Source organism: Tachyglossus aculeatus, chromosome 26 (genome assembly GCF_015852505.1).
Source record: "Tachyglossus aculeatus isolate mTacAcu1 chromosome 26, mTacAcu1.pri, whole genome shotgun sequence".
Taxonomy (NCBI): Eukaryota; Metazoa; Chordata; class Mammalia; order Monotremata; family Tachyglossidae; genus Tachyglossus; species Tachyglossus aculeatus.
The window spans coordinates 13,497,225-13,512,107 of NC_052091.1; the positions used below are offsets into that span (position 1 = coordinate 13,497,225).

Sequence of the window (14,883 nt, forward strand, 5' to 3'; positions counted from 1 at the left end):
CCTTCTTATTAGGCCACACTGCCTCTGAGGTGTTTTCTATGTTCCATACCTGATCTTTGGCTCCAAAATAAGATAGCAGTGTTCATATAAATCGCCTCACTTTATCTTTGCTTTACTCCCTCTCCACTGCTGTTATCTTATTAGCTACACTTGACCACACTCCAAACATCGCAGGGGTCCACAACAATCTTAATGGGTGACTTAGAATCTGAGAGATAACTTGGGGTATCATGCCCCCAGCTCTAAGATTGACCAGGGCCAGCTCTGATGTAGGGTGGCAGGGGCTTTGAGGAGCAGAATTACTGGCCAAAGGAATTGCTCCAACTCCTTAATCTGCCATCTCATCTTCGTCTGAACCTGGGCCTTCTTTCTCCCTGCAGGGCAGCCCTTGGTCACTGCACCATTGGCCAGGCTCAGGATCTTATCTGTAATTAGCAGAGGACAATGGTGAGGATTCCACCAGGCTGCTAACTAGAGGCTTGCAGGCTCTGCGTTCTAATCCTGTCTCTGTCACCAAACCCGTTACTCCGTATCTTCCCTGTGCTTCTTTGGGAAGGTGTCTTCCTAAAGTTGGTGTGAGGAATAGTTGATACACCTAATCATAAAACATCTTGAAAACATCCTTCCCTTCCCCACAGCACCTGTATATATGTATATATGTTTGTACATATTTATTACTCTATTCATTTATTTATTTTACTTGTACATATCTATTCTATTTATTTTATTTCGTTAGTATGTTTGGTTTTGTTCTCTGTCTCCCCCTTTTCGACTGTGAGCCCACTGTTGGGTAGGGACTGTCTCTATATGTTGCCAACTTGTACTTCCCAAGCGCTTAGTACAGTGCTCTGCACACAGTAAGCGCTCAATAAATATGATTGATTGATTGATTTGAGTGATTCTAGAGGAACTATCCAAAGCAGTCTTCTATATGGGACAAGGTTGGATGGGGCCCAGAGAAGGTAAGAGGGTGACTTAAACTGGGACCCATGTGGGTCTGGGATTGGGTCTCACCTGATTATCTTGAATCTTTCCCAGCACTTAGTATAGTACACAAAGTAAGCATTTAACATATACCATAGTTGGACTGGCATACACTTTGTCCACAAGGCACTTGCACCCTCTCCTTCAGCCCTGCCTTCCTCTCCCAGATTCATTCATTCATTCATATTTATTGAGCGCTTACTATGTGCAGAGCACTGTACTAAGCGCTTGGGAAGTACAAGTCGGCAACATATAGAGAGGGTCCCTACCCAACAACACTCTCAGACCCATACCCCTGGAACTTCAACCTCCTTAAGCCCCCTACTCTGGTTTCTCCTCCCTTTGGGACAGCCAGAACTCATGAGAGAACAGGACCACTACCTAATCAGAAAATGTACAAGGGGCAGGCTGGGTGGGGAAACCACACACATGCAAGAGAACCCACTCAGGTATAAAATGACACCGAGAATTGCCGGCTAACTTCTGAAGAGCCTGAACCTCTCCTACTTTCTATCCCTCTTGAAAATTTTCAAGGAAAGGTAGGCAACAAGGTTTCCAAATCACACACCCACACAAACGCATTCAACATGGAAGACAAATTGAGAGAACCCAAGAAGTTTCAGTGCCTCACCGCCTAGCAGCTTTCCTAATATCTCGAGTAGCCTGTGTGCTGTAAAGGAGAGGGAGGGAGGACTGTGGGCTGATGGCCTGCTGGTATATGACACCTTTTCAGAAATAAGCTAAAGAAATGGCAGACATTTTAGGCCAACATCCTTCATTCGGGATCTCCGGCCTAGCTTCTGTCCCTCGGGCGAGAGACTGTCATCGGCGCTATAAGGTTTAAGTTGGTTGGTCTGAAGATGCTCCTTGACCCAGTTAATATTCGTCTCGATTCCCTTTTTCTGACTTGGAATCAGTGAATGAATTTTGTCACTCACAGGGCACAAGCTGAAGAGCGATATGGGAAGGATCTAGTCCAAATTGCCCGCAAAGCAGGAGGACAAACAGAAATCAAGTAAGTCAGTTGTCCTCTGTCTCTCTTCTCCTTTTTATTTTTGTGAAGGACATTTTCTCTTAAAAGCTTCCTGTTTGAAGGGGCCAGGGGCTTGGCTCTTCCTGGGAACGGAACATAAACAGTGACTCAGGGCCTCGATGTGTCGATATTTGAGGGCTGCAGAGGACATAGGGAAATCTAAACTTCCTCCCTAAAGACCTGATTCGTTTCAGGCAAAGCCCATCCAGCTTCCGCATCCCTGACCGAGATCTAGCACTCCATGCCCAGTTGGGAAAGATTGGAGGATTGGCTCCAAATTTCCATTTTCACCCCTACTGCTTGACCTCTACTATGAACTTGGTTTCACAAGGCCAGAGGTGGGCAGCTTTGGGTTCCAGTTAACCTCGGAGAACCAGGAAGGATGAACTTCAAAGAAATAGAAAAACACCTGTTAGAACCGGGGTAAGGTCATGCAGTAGGAGACAACTCTGGACTCTTCGCGCCCACTGTTGGGTAGGGACTGTCTCTATGTGTTGCCAACTTGTACTTCCCAAGCGCTTAGTACAGTGCTCTGCACACAGAAACGCTCAATAAATACGATTGATTGATTGATTGATTACAAGAGGTGGCAGAACAGGACGTAGAATTATCTGCGACTGCCCTGTCCCCAGGTCTCCCCTCTATAGTCATGTTTTCCAATCCTTTGTAGGCCAAAAAAATTTGCCTCCCTTCCCTGCTCCTCAGTTGGTTGGCTACCTGCTGAAAATGGGTATAAATCAAGGTGGGAAAGGGTATGCACACATTGGCAGGGAATCTCACTTCATAAACAGCGGGGTTAACTGGCTGCTATTATTGATTAAAGTGGTAATGAGACATCCTGTCATTATAGCCATAAGTAATAATAAGAAGCAATGGAGTAATAAGGTGGAATAAGATGAAGACGGAGGGTCACCGTAGTTTGGTACCCAAGAGTGGACTCTGGTCTAAACAAAATGAGCTAACGACCCCATGAGGTCGCCCACCTTCTCTCCTCCAGGTCTCATTCCTTAATTGCATCCTCCTCCCTGGGCCTATTTATCACCCGGTCCCTCTGACAATGCACATGATTTTCCGCTGGTTTTTAATGGAAAGCCTGACCTCTTCCCCACAGATGATTTCCTGTTCACTATCATGGCAAGCAAGTACCAATAAATCTTCCAGAGTGCAGTCCCCCACATCCTGTGACATGTCCCAGATTACAGGCCCAATGGGAAAGTCATGAATTTGAAACTGGACGTGAACACAAGTCTTTGGGAGGGACCGCTGCCGAAATCTAAGGCTGACTATTTGGCCCATAATGAGGGCTAGAGTATGGGGAGTTTTCCCCTCTTGCCCCCTGGTTCTGGAGAGGCTGGCACCTCTGGCTCCCAAACCCACCGAGGGGGCCCTCATAAGAGCCAGGGAGTTCTGGTACGGAGCAATGAACTGAAAAAAATCAAAGCAGTGAACACTAAATGCTGACACTTTTTTTTTTGGTTTTGTTGTTTTTCGATATTTGTTATGCACTCATTATGTGCTAAGCAGTGGGGTAGATACAAGCCAATCAGATTGGACACAGTCCCTCTCCCAAATGAGGCTCATTATCAGTGTTTCCAAAAATCAAAATCAATCTGTCAGTAACCTGACCGGTCGAAAATCCCTTCTAGGGTTATGGTTAGAGTCAGAGTTAGGGTTGGGGCCACAGGTCAAGGACTGATTTTCTTGACAATTGGACTGTTGATAACTGACATTGAACGAGTGGTTGGTTATCAATTCATCTGAAGGTGTTTTGTTTTGCATTTTTTTATGGTATTTGTTAAGCGCTTACTATGTGCCAGGCACCATACTATGCACTGGGGTAGATACAAGCTAATCAGGTTGGACACAATTCATGTCCCACATGGGGCTCACAGCTTTAATTCCAATTTTACAGATGATGTAACTGAGACATAGAGAAGTGACTTGTCCAAGGTCACACAGCTGACAAGTGTTGGAACTGGGATTAGAACCCAGGTATTCTGACCCCAGGGCCCATGCTCTTTCAAGTAGGCCCTGCTGCTTTGCCTTTGCCAAATATCCTTATTTGTTCTTCCCAAGGAGAAGTCCTTCCTGAACCTTTTCTTGTAAGATAGCTCAGTCCATCCTTAGAGCTATGGAACTGAGGCTCAGAGGGAGGCCCACAGTTCCTGTTCCTGGTTGGGTTAAATGCACATGAATGTGGTAACCCAAAATACTAAGGAGGGGACATGCCAGGGAACAGTCAACATACTAAAAGTCCTCTACAGTTCTCTAAACCCTAAGTACGTTGTAAGCAGGGAATGTGTCTAGCAACTCTGTTTTAATGTGCTCTCCCAAGCGCATTGTATAGTGCTCTGCACTTAGCACTCGATCAAGAAGCAGCAGCATCATCATCATCATCATCAATCGTATTTATTGAGCGCTTACTGTGTGCAGGGCACTGTACTAAGCGCTTGGGAAGTACAAGTTGGCAACATATAGAGACAGTCCCTACCCAACAGTGGGCTCACAGTCTAAAAGGGGGAAAGCATGAGAATTAGCATGACCTATTGGGTAGAGCACGGGCCTGGGAATCAGAAGGACTTGGGTTCTAGTCCCAGCTCTGCCACTTGTCTGCTGTGTGAACTCAGGCAAATCACTTCACTTCTCTGGGCCTCAGTGAACTCACCTGTAACATGGGGATTACAACTGTAATCCCCACGTGTGGCATGGACTGGATCCAACCTGATTATCATGAATCTACCCCAGTGCTTAGAACAGTGCTTGGCACATAGGAACTGTTTAACAAATACCATAAAAAAATCAATATCACTGATTGATTGATTAAAATGAAGGGATTGAACAGGCCCCATATCATTCTCTCTGGTAAATGTAAATTTTGCTCTACCATCTCTGTGACCCAAGTCTCTAGAGGCTGAAAACCACATAGTGTGAAAAATCACCTTATCCTCAAATATCCCTCAATCTGGCTTTTTGTCACTAAGCAGTGTTCCAATGGTTCAGGAAGGACTTCTCCTTGGGAAAAACAAATAAGGATATTTTGGATTCCTGAGGGACAGTCCTAAACCCGACCCAGGTCTATGGCAAGTCTAGGGATGGATGTAGGAAAGTTGGGTACATGGGACAGTAAACTTTCATCTCTCCCTTCCCCACTCATCACCCCTAAAACAATGAAGTCTGAGGGCTAATGTGTAGGGACTGTCTCTATATGTTGCCAGTTTGTACTTCCCAAGCGCTTAGTACAGTGCTCTGCACACAGTAAGCGCTCAATAAGTAGGATTGATTGATTGATTGATTACTACCCGAGAGCCCTTAGAGGGGAGCAATAAATTGCACTAAAAACCTCAAGTCCAAACAGGACGAGTCCTGGTAGAGTTTTAAGCACCTTGTTCTCCCAGCAAATTAATAGAACAAGTGGATATGGACCCCAGGGAGATGGATCTGAGTTAGTGGCCACTGGGAATAAATCAGGATTAAACCTGATCGACGTTTCTGCTTATTCAGTCGATTCTCGGTCACCCGTGGAAATGGGGGACATGGATCTAGAGGACAAATGAACTAATGAACTAATGAGCTGTTAATCTAAGATCTGCAATTTTAGCCAATAGCTTCAAACTCTACTTCCACACAACCTCTCCTCAGAGCAGCCAAGAAGGAACAAATTGGATTGATTTTGGTTTCACCTCCCTCGACCTCCGCCTTCTCTCTGAGACAGGGCCTGACAGGTAGTGAGATGGCCGAAACAAGGTCAGCAAAAGGGAGGAGAAGGAAGGGAAGCCAATGACTTGGATCATCAAGCTCAGAATAACTGAGAATTGCCTGTTGTTATTGGCTTCGGTTACACAGTCACATCCCTGAATTCTCCGGTGAGAGATCGACATCTTCTCCTTTCAGGCAGAAAGTAGTTTGGATGCCTGTGGGGAAACACAGTGCTACAGGATGCCACATTTAGAAATTACCAAGCTACACTGGAGCCTGAATATCACAGTGGGATAGGTACTAAGACTCAAGTAACAAACCTGGCGTTCTACAGACCCCTGATGAATCCTCATGGCTGTGAGGAGAAAAGGAGATTAGCGCTGACTGCAAAATAAAGGCAGCTGGGGATTTTTCTGTGATAGCTGGGGGCAACTGGGACTAGGCTAGGCCAGGAAGCACTGACTTATCCAAAAAGAGAAGGTCCGCCACCTGCCCAGGAGAAAAAGTAAGGTGGGCACAGGGAATCAGCGTGGGCTTGCGGAAAGAGCACGGGCCTGAGAATCAGAGGACTTTAGTTCTAATCATGTCTCTGCCATTTGGCGTTGAGAAAGTCACTTCGCTTCTTTGTACGTCAGCCTCTTTATCTGTAAACAGGAGAGTGCACACTTGTCCTCCCACTTATTTACACTGTGAGACCCATATGGGACAAGGATTGGGTCTCATCTGACTATCTTTTAACTGGCCCAGCACTTAATACAGTGCTTCACACATAGTAGGCACTTAACAGATGCCAGTATTATTATTAACCCAAAAGCGTTGAATCTTGTTCCTGCTTGAGGCTATTTTTCAAACCAAGCAGCTCTTGTATTTTCTCAGGGAGACAGAGCCGTGCTGCCGTTAACCCCTTCGATCAGAAAAGAGGTCAGAGTGAGCTAGAGTTGATGGAGGTTACCCAACTCTTAATGCCTTGTGGCTCAACCCAAAGCTGGCCTCACCCCCAACTACAGGGATACAGCATGTCTTCCATCATCATCAATCGTATTTATTGAGTGCTGACTGTGTGCAGAGCACTGTACTAAGCGCTTGGGAAGTACAAATTGGTAACATATAGAGACAGTCCCTACCCAACAGTGGGCTCACAGTCTAAAAGTGGGCTCACAGTCTGAAAAGCTGAATCTAGGTGGTGACGGGGATTTCTCTGAGTGCTGGCTTGGTGCTGGCAGTTGCTTTCGGGTGTACCACAAACAAATTGGTTGGTCAGTTAGCATGATCAATCGGTGCCTTAAAGGCAAGAAGCAGAAAGAGGTTTGTGGTTGTGTGGGAGTGCAGTTGGGGGATGGGAAAGGAGAGAGGGAAGGAGCGAAACAGGGAAATGGTAGGAGGGGTGAGCTTTGTTTAGCCCCTGCTGGATAACTCAGCAAGGATTCCACGGTTGGAGCCGCAAATATCTTACTGGACTGGATTGAGAGTAGCTGCAGAAGAGAGGTGACAAGTGAGACTAGTGGTCTGGCCATCTCAACCAATAAAAATAACATTTATAAAAATAATAGCATTCATCAAGCACTTATTATGTGCCAAGCACTGTTCTAAGTTCTGGGGAGGATGCAATATAAGCAAATTGGACCTAGTGCCTATCCAGCATGGGGCTCACAGTCTAAGCCAAAACCAATAGAAGGGAAAGGTCCTGTCAAGCTCTCTAGTGGCTTGATGCATTTAACTGGGCTTGGGGTTTAATCCTGGGGAGTTCAACAGAAGAAACGCAGAGTTGAATTTTAGGTGACCTCTCCGAGATTTTCCAATTCAGGAGTTTGGCTGCAGTGGCTGGGAATGAATGTTTCCTTGATGAGAGGGATTTTAATTGACTGGGAAAATTTGGAGGAATTCTGTTTTTGGCTTAGCTGGGTCTTCCTCCTATCCCTGCATGCTAGAATAATAATAATAATGATGGTATTTGTTAAGCGCTTACTATGTGCAAAGCACTGTTCTAAGCACTGGGGGGATACAAGATGATCAGGTTGTCCCACGTGGGGCTCACAGTTTTCATCCCCATTTTACAGATGAGCTAACTGAGGCCCAGAGAAGTCAAGTGACTTGCCCAAAGTCACACAAATGACAAGTGGAGGAGCCGGGATTTGAACCCCTGACCTCTGACTCCAAAGCCCGGGCTCTTTCCACTGAGCCACGCTGCTTCTTTGGAAGCAGCTAGAAGCTTGGAATTAGCCCTGGGCTGGCAGGCGGTGGGTCCCAGCACCCGGTCACTTGACCACAATTTTTAGTCTTGGCCCTACTGGGTTAAATGACCCAGAGGAGGAAATGGTGTGCTGCCTCTGAAAGAGAAGTGCCGCTGGTTACCGTGGTAACCGCACACCAAACGCCGAGTGGTTCACTTCCTCATGGATGGTAGAGTCACATGTTCAAACACATCCTTATGTGATTGTGTGTGCCCTTATAGGCAGGAGAAGTATTTAGCCCTCAGATTTTTGGATTCCTAGCGAATGGCAGCAAAATTATTTTTATGATCTGGGCGGTTGTCGCTGGCTGGGACCTCTCCCTGCTCCACGTAAGCACCGCAGCTGCTGAGAGCAACTGAGGTCCAAGGAGGAAAGTGGCCTTCCTCTCTCCTCTGCAGCCGCACATGTTGTGGCTTCCTCTCAGACTCTGGGTTGGGGGAGATCTGTGGAAAGCCCCCGGTAAGAGGGTAGACATCCTGCCAGGCTGACGGCCGCTTCAGAGCGAGGCACCCATGATCATTGCAGTCAACCGAGCTAGACTGTATGCTCACTGTGGGCAGGGAATGTGTCTATCAACTCTTATATTGGACTCTCCCAAGTGCTTGATACACTGCTCCTCCTCCAGGAGGCCTTCCCAGACTGAGCCCCTTCCTTCCTCTCCCCCTCGTCCCCCTCTCCATCCCCCCCCATCTTACCTCCTTCCCTTCCCCACAGCACCTGTATATATGTATATATTTTTGTACATATTTTTTACTCTATTTATTTATTTATTTTATTTGTACATATCTATTCTCTTTATTTTATTTTGTTAGTATGTTCGGTTTTGTTCTCTATCTCCCCCTTTTAGACTGTGAGCCCACTGTTGGGTAGGGACTGTCTCTATATGTTGCCAATTTGTACTTCCCAAGCGCTTAGTACAGTGCTCTGCACATAGTAAGCGCTCAATAAATACGATTGATGATGATGATGATGCTCTGCACCCAGTGAGCGCTCAGTAAATATGATTGACTGATTAACTGAGCACCTCCTGAGTGTGGAGCACTGAACCAGTGCTGGAAGAAGTGCAGTGAAGCAGTGCTACACGACAGAACTAAAGAGATTTGGTCCTGGCCCTCCAGGGACTTATATTCTAAACGGGGAGGGAAGCAGAAACTGGCAAATATACACTAGGTAAAAGATAAGCGCAACCAATAAAAACACAATGAATCAAATAAATAATGAAATAAACAAATGTTCACATGACTGTTAAGCTGGCAGAAGGCCTAGCATGAAAAGGAAGGTGGGCATTAATGGAGGAGAGGGTCTTTATGTTCCCTAAAGGAGGAGGTCTTTTAGGAGCGCTTTGAAAGACGGGCAGGATTTAGTTGGGCAGGGAGGAGAGGTGAGAGGGTTCCTTGCAAGGGGGAAAAGAGTGAGCGGAGACAAGAGCATCACAGATAATGTACAATTAGAAAGTTACTTGAGAGGAATGAATGATGAGTTGAGGTATAGGTGGGAGAAGAGAGTGGATAGATGAGCAGGAAACAGCTGTTGGAGAATATTGAAACAAATTATCCATATTTTAAGGATGGGGAATCTGAGACGAGAGAGAAGAAATAACTGCCATGAACGCCACATATCAGATCGGGGCAGAACCCAGAATAGTAGTGGTAATAGTATTTAGTAATAATAGTATTGATTAAGCACTTACGATGTGCAGAGTACTACACTAAGCCCTGGGAAAGAACATATTGGTGGGAAAAGAAGAGAGAGAAGCAGCGTGGCTCAGTGGGAAAGAGCCTGGGCTTTGGAGTCAGAGGTCATGGGTTCAAATCCCGGCTCCACCACTTGTCAGCTGTGTGACTTTGGGCAAGTCACTTAACTTCTCTGGGCCTCAGTTCCCTCATCTGCAAAATGGGGATGAAGACTGTGAGCCCCACGTGGGACAACCTCATCACCTTGTATCCTCCCAGCGCTTAGAACAGTGCTTTGCACGTAGTAAGCGCTTAATAAATGCCATTATTATTATTATTATTAAAAGAGTCTGGATTTCCTAATCCCCTCCACCTAATCAAATCCATTGTCCTCTCCGCTGGATTCTCCCCCTTCTATACTGTGAGCCCATTGCTGGGTAGGGATTGTCTCTATCTGTTGCCAAATTTTACTTTCCAAGTGCTTAGTACAGTGCTCTGCACACAGTAAGTGCTCAATAAATATGATTGAATGAATGAATGAATCTGCTCCACCCTCTGTACAGGCTGAGCAGAGTAAGGTCAGCCCAGGCATTAGATGGGAGGTGTTACCCACCAAACACAAGACCCTTGGCTATCTAAACACCGCTTGCCACACCCTTCACCTTTCTACTCTACTCTGTTAAAAATAATGATGGTATTTGTTAAGCGCTTACTATGTGCCGAGCACTGTTCTAAGCACTGGGGTAATAATACTGATGGCATTTAGATAAAAGGTTATGAGGTTGTCCCACTTTGGGCTCACAGTCTTAATCCTCATTTTCCAGATGAGGTAACGGAGGCACAGAGAAGTTAAGTGACTTGCCCACAGTCACACAGCTGATAAATGGCAGAGCTGGGATTAGAACCCATGATCTCTGACTCCCAAATCCTAGCTCTTTCCACTAAGCCATGCTGTTAAGAGTTTGCTATGTGCCAGGCACTGTTCTAAGCACTGGGATAGTTACAGAATAATCAGGTTGGATGCAGTCCCTGTCTCACACGGGGCTCACAGTCTTCACCGCCATTTTACGGGTGAGGTCACTGGGGCACAGAGAAGTGAAGTGACTTGCCCAAGGTCACACAGAAGACAAGTGGCAGAGCCAGGATTAGAACCCAAGTCCTTTCGACTTCCAGACTCGTGTTTCTTGGCACATAGTAAGCACTTAATAAATACCACAATTATTAATTATTCTGATCACTCCACCCCACTTTTTTCACTGCCTTCCCAGAGTAGCCATTTTCGGTGGAATTTTGCTGGGGTTCAGGTTCATTCGTTCATTCAGTCATATTTATGAGCTTTTCCTGTGTGCAGAGCACTGTACTAAGCACTTGGGAGAGTACAATCTAATATAATAGACACAGGTTCCTGCCTGAATGTCTTTACCAGCGTCTTCGAGCCTCTTTCCTCTGCCTTCTCCTTCAAATCTGTCACATAGGCTCCACTGCCCTGTCCCGCCTTGCCTTTTCTTTACATCAGGTGCTAAGTAGAGCGCCTGGCACAGAGTAAGCGCTTAACAATTGCTATACCCAGCTCTCCCCTTCACATTCAGTGCTCGGCACACAGTAAGCACTCAATAAATACGATTGAATGAATGAATTCCTGGTTGTTCCTCCCTCAGCAACCTCTGCCTCTGTTGCCTCGGACATCTTGCTTAAACAACCTCAGGCAACCTGCTGAGGCAACCTCAACTTTTCAAACTAAAAATGAAACTCCACCAGAATCAGAAGCCCAGACTTGGGAAGCCCCAACTGCTTTTTGGTTCTTTAGGACATCAGTCAGTCTCTTCCCGGGGCCCCAAGGAGTGAACTTTATGTTTGGCGGCAGGCCCAGTTTTCCCTGACTTCCACTACTGAATGAGGGTGGCTCCGGTGGCCCCATGGATTCCACACACTGAGAGGCACATGGGGCCATGTCACACGTGTTCTGCCAGGCATGTGGCCAAACCACATGACCTCAGACCCACTATTTTCCCGATGACCTCCCTTCTTGCTCCAGAGTTTTTGCATCCCCTTCCCAGGGCTCTGTAAACGCGGGCAGCGGGTCGGAGCCACGGAACTCGGCGACAAGGAGCTGAGATGGAATGAAGCCGGGCACGGAATAAAAATCCCAGGACCAAATCTGAATCAAAAGTTTTTAACTTTCAAACCAAAGCTAAAATCTGGACTTTCCGGTGTCAAGTCGGATGAGTGGCCACCCTACTGCGAACATATATGGAGGTGGCATCGCACAAATATGGGACAAGTCAGCATCCCTTCCCAGCTGATTTTTCTGGGGAATTGAGGCAAAGTAATGAAGTAGAGACCAATCCCACATGACAGAACATCTGGCTATTCTATATAAGGCGTATCCCGAGGCTGGTCCATCAGCTGCATTACCAGTGTCATGTTAAATAACGTGTCTTTTTCAGTCAAGTTAAACCAGCCCCGTTAGCAGCTAAATTTAGACCCAAACTGTCTATTTGGCTCAGACGTTGAACCTGTTAAAGGCGTGAGCGGAGACCTATTAGTTCCTGGGGGAAATTCAAGGTTAAAAAACAACAACAACGCTGAAACTGCAATATCATTGCTATTCCTCCCCTGGAACTTGGCGGATCTCTTAAATCAGCTGTTGTTCTCCTAATCTGCATTTATGCTCCTATCTGCATTTACATCAGACAATGCCTGCCCAGCTATGCAAAGCCAAGCATGATTGGCAGAGTTCAGTGAAGCTTCACGTTTCCTTGCATGTTTTGTTCATGTCACTCCAAAGAGACATTTCTCTATGGATGTGGCCCAGGAGACCTCGAACTTGGGGAAAGCACTAAAAGAAATTTCTCTGAATCAAACAACTGGCTGAAGACTCAGTGTGAGAGGGACTGAGAAAGGTAGAGGGCCCTGAGATTGGGGGGAAACCCGATTTGCAGAACAATGGTCTCTCAGAGTTGATAGAAAGACGGTTTCCGGTGGTTTTCATGCTGCAGTTATCAGAAAGGAAAACAAACAGTCTAGAGAGGTGCAAATTTTAATTTTCCACAGCTAGTCACTAAGCTGGAGGAAAAACCGAGCTGCGGTTTTCTGGTCAGAAGAAGTTTTCTCTATTCTATCTTTTGAACACAGAGAGAATGGGAGCAACCTAGAAGTTAGGCTAAAGGTGTTCAAACAATAGTATATGCCCAGGAGAAGCTGTGCATGGGGAGGGAATGAGGAATTGGGAAGAAGGATATAAGCTAGGACTGTAAATTCCTTGAGTTTAAGCTGTGGACAGGGAATGGTTCATTTGGTCATTTCTACTTCCCAAGTACCTCGTAGAGAAGCAGACTGGTCTGGCAGTTAGAGGACCTGTGTTCTAATCCTGACTCTGCCCCATAACCTGCTGAGTCATCTTGGACAAGTCACTTCACTTCTCTGTGCCTCAGTTCCCTCATCTGCAAAATGGGGATTCAATAGCTGTTCTCTATCCTACTTAGGACTCTGAGACCCATGAAGGACCTGGTTATCTTGTATCTACTCCAGTGCTTAATACAGTGCTTGGCACATAGTAAGCACATTTTAGAGTGGTATGCCCTGATCCGCGTAACTTCTCCAGAAATATTCCCTTTGAACAAGGGAACTATGATAATAACAAAACTGATAATGACAACAACTGTGGTATTTGTTAAGCACTTATTATGTGCTAAGTAATGAGTGGGCCTCAGTTTCCCTCCCTTGTGGGGTGTGTGTGTGGGGGGGAGGGGGTGTCTGGGATATGCCTGCAGTTGTAAGAGAAGGTTTAAGTAATAATAATTGTGATTATTTATTACTACTAATAATAATCATGGCATTTCATACAGTGCTAAGCGCTTAGTACAGTGCTCTGCACACAGTAAGCACTCAATAAATACGATTGAATGAATGAATTTGTTAGGCACTTCCTACGGGCCTGGCACTCTAATATCTATATCACCTGTATATATGTTTACATGCTTGTACATATTTATTACTCTATTTATTTTACATGTTCATATTTATTCTATTTATTTTATTTTGTTAATATGCTTTGTTTTGTTGTCTGTCTCCCCCTTCTAGACCGTGAGCCCACTGTTGGGTAGGGACTGTCTCTATATGTTGCCAACTTGTACTTCCCAAGCACTTAGTACAGTGCTCTGCACACAGTAAGTGCTCAATAAATATGAATGAAGGAATGAATGAATACGGGATAATCAGATAATGAAGGAAAGACACTCAGAATCCAGAGAGAAGTCTTGGGAGTGAAAAACATGATTTTTAAGGGCTGAGGATAGACAGAGCTCAAATAATCAATCAATCAATCAATCAATCGTATTTATTGAGCACTTGCTGTGTGCAGAGCACTGTACTAAGCACTTGGGAAGTCCAAGTCGGCAACATATAGAGACAGTCCCTACCCAACAGTGGGCTCACAGTCTAGAATGGGAAGACAGAGAACAAAACCAAACATAGTAACAAAATAAAATAAATAGAATAGATAGGTACAAGTAAAATAAATAGAGTAATAAATATGTACCAACATATATACATATATACAGGTGCTGTAATGTCTATTCATTGTTATAGTTTACTCTCCCAAGTGCTTAGGACAGTGGTCTGCACACAGTAAGTGCTCAGTAAGTACCACTGAAGGATTGAATGAATTCCAGATCTCACCACTTTGACTGCAGAAAGATCAGTGTGTGTCTGCCTCCAATTCCTCTCCTCCTGTTCTCTCCCTGACCCTCTCCAATCTGGCTTCTGCTCCCTTCCCTCTATAGAAACTGCTCTCTCGAAAGTCACGAATGATCTCCTTCTTGGTCGAAACCAATAGCCTCTACTCCATCCTCATCCCCCTTCTCCTGGAAACATTATCCAAACTCGGCTTCTCTGACACTGTGCTCTCCTAGTTCTCCTCTTTTATGTTAGCCTCAACTCATCTCTCTCATTCAACACGTATGTTCAATTTGTCACCAAACTGACATCTCTAAAATCCACACTTTTCTCTTCATCCAAACTGCTACCACACTGATCCACTTATCCTCACCCACCCTGATTAACTACACAAGCCTCTTTGCTGACCTCCCTGCCTCCTGTCTCTTCCCGCTTCAGTTTATGCTTCACCCTGTTACCGGAATCACTTTTCTACAAGACTGTTCAGTCCTGTTTCCCCACTTCTCAAGAAATTTCGGTGGTTGCCCATCCACCCCCGCATCAAATAGAAACTTCTTCCCCTTGCCTTTAAAGCACTCAATCACCTTGC

At 45.5% G+C, this 14,883-nt stretch overlaps 1 protein-coding gene across 1 annotated transcript in view; it reads left to right on the forward strand.

The window, feature by feature from the left end:
• The window catches only part of PSTPIP1 (proline-serine-threonine phosphatase interacting protein 1), a 96,615-nt gene that overhangs the window by 44,830 nt on the left and 36,902 nt on the right, over positions 1-14,883 (forward strand). Inside the window, exon 4 of the mRNA XM_038767275.1 lies at positions 1,925-1,999. Coding sequence (XP_038623203.1) covers positions 1,925-1,999 — 75 coding nt within the window. The remainder of the gene's footprint in view (positions 1-1,924; positions 2,000-14,883) is intronic.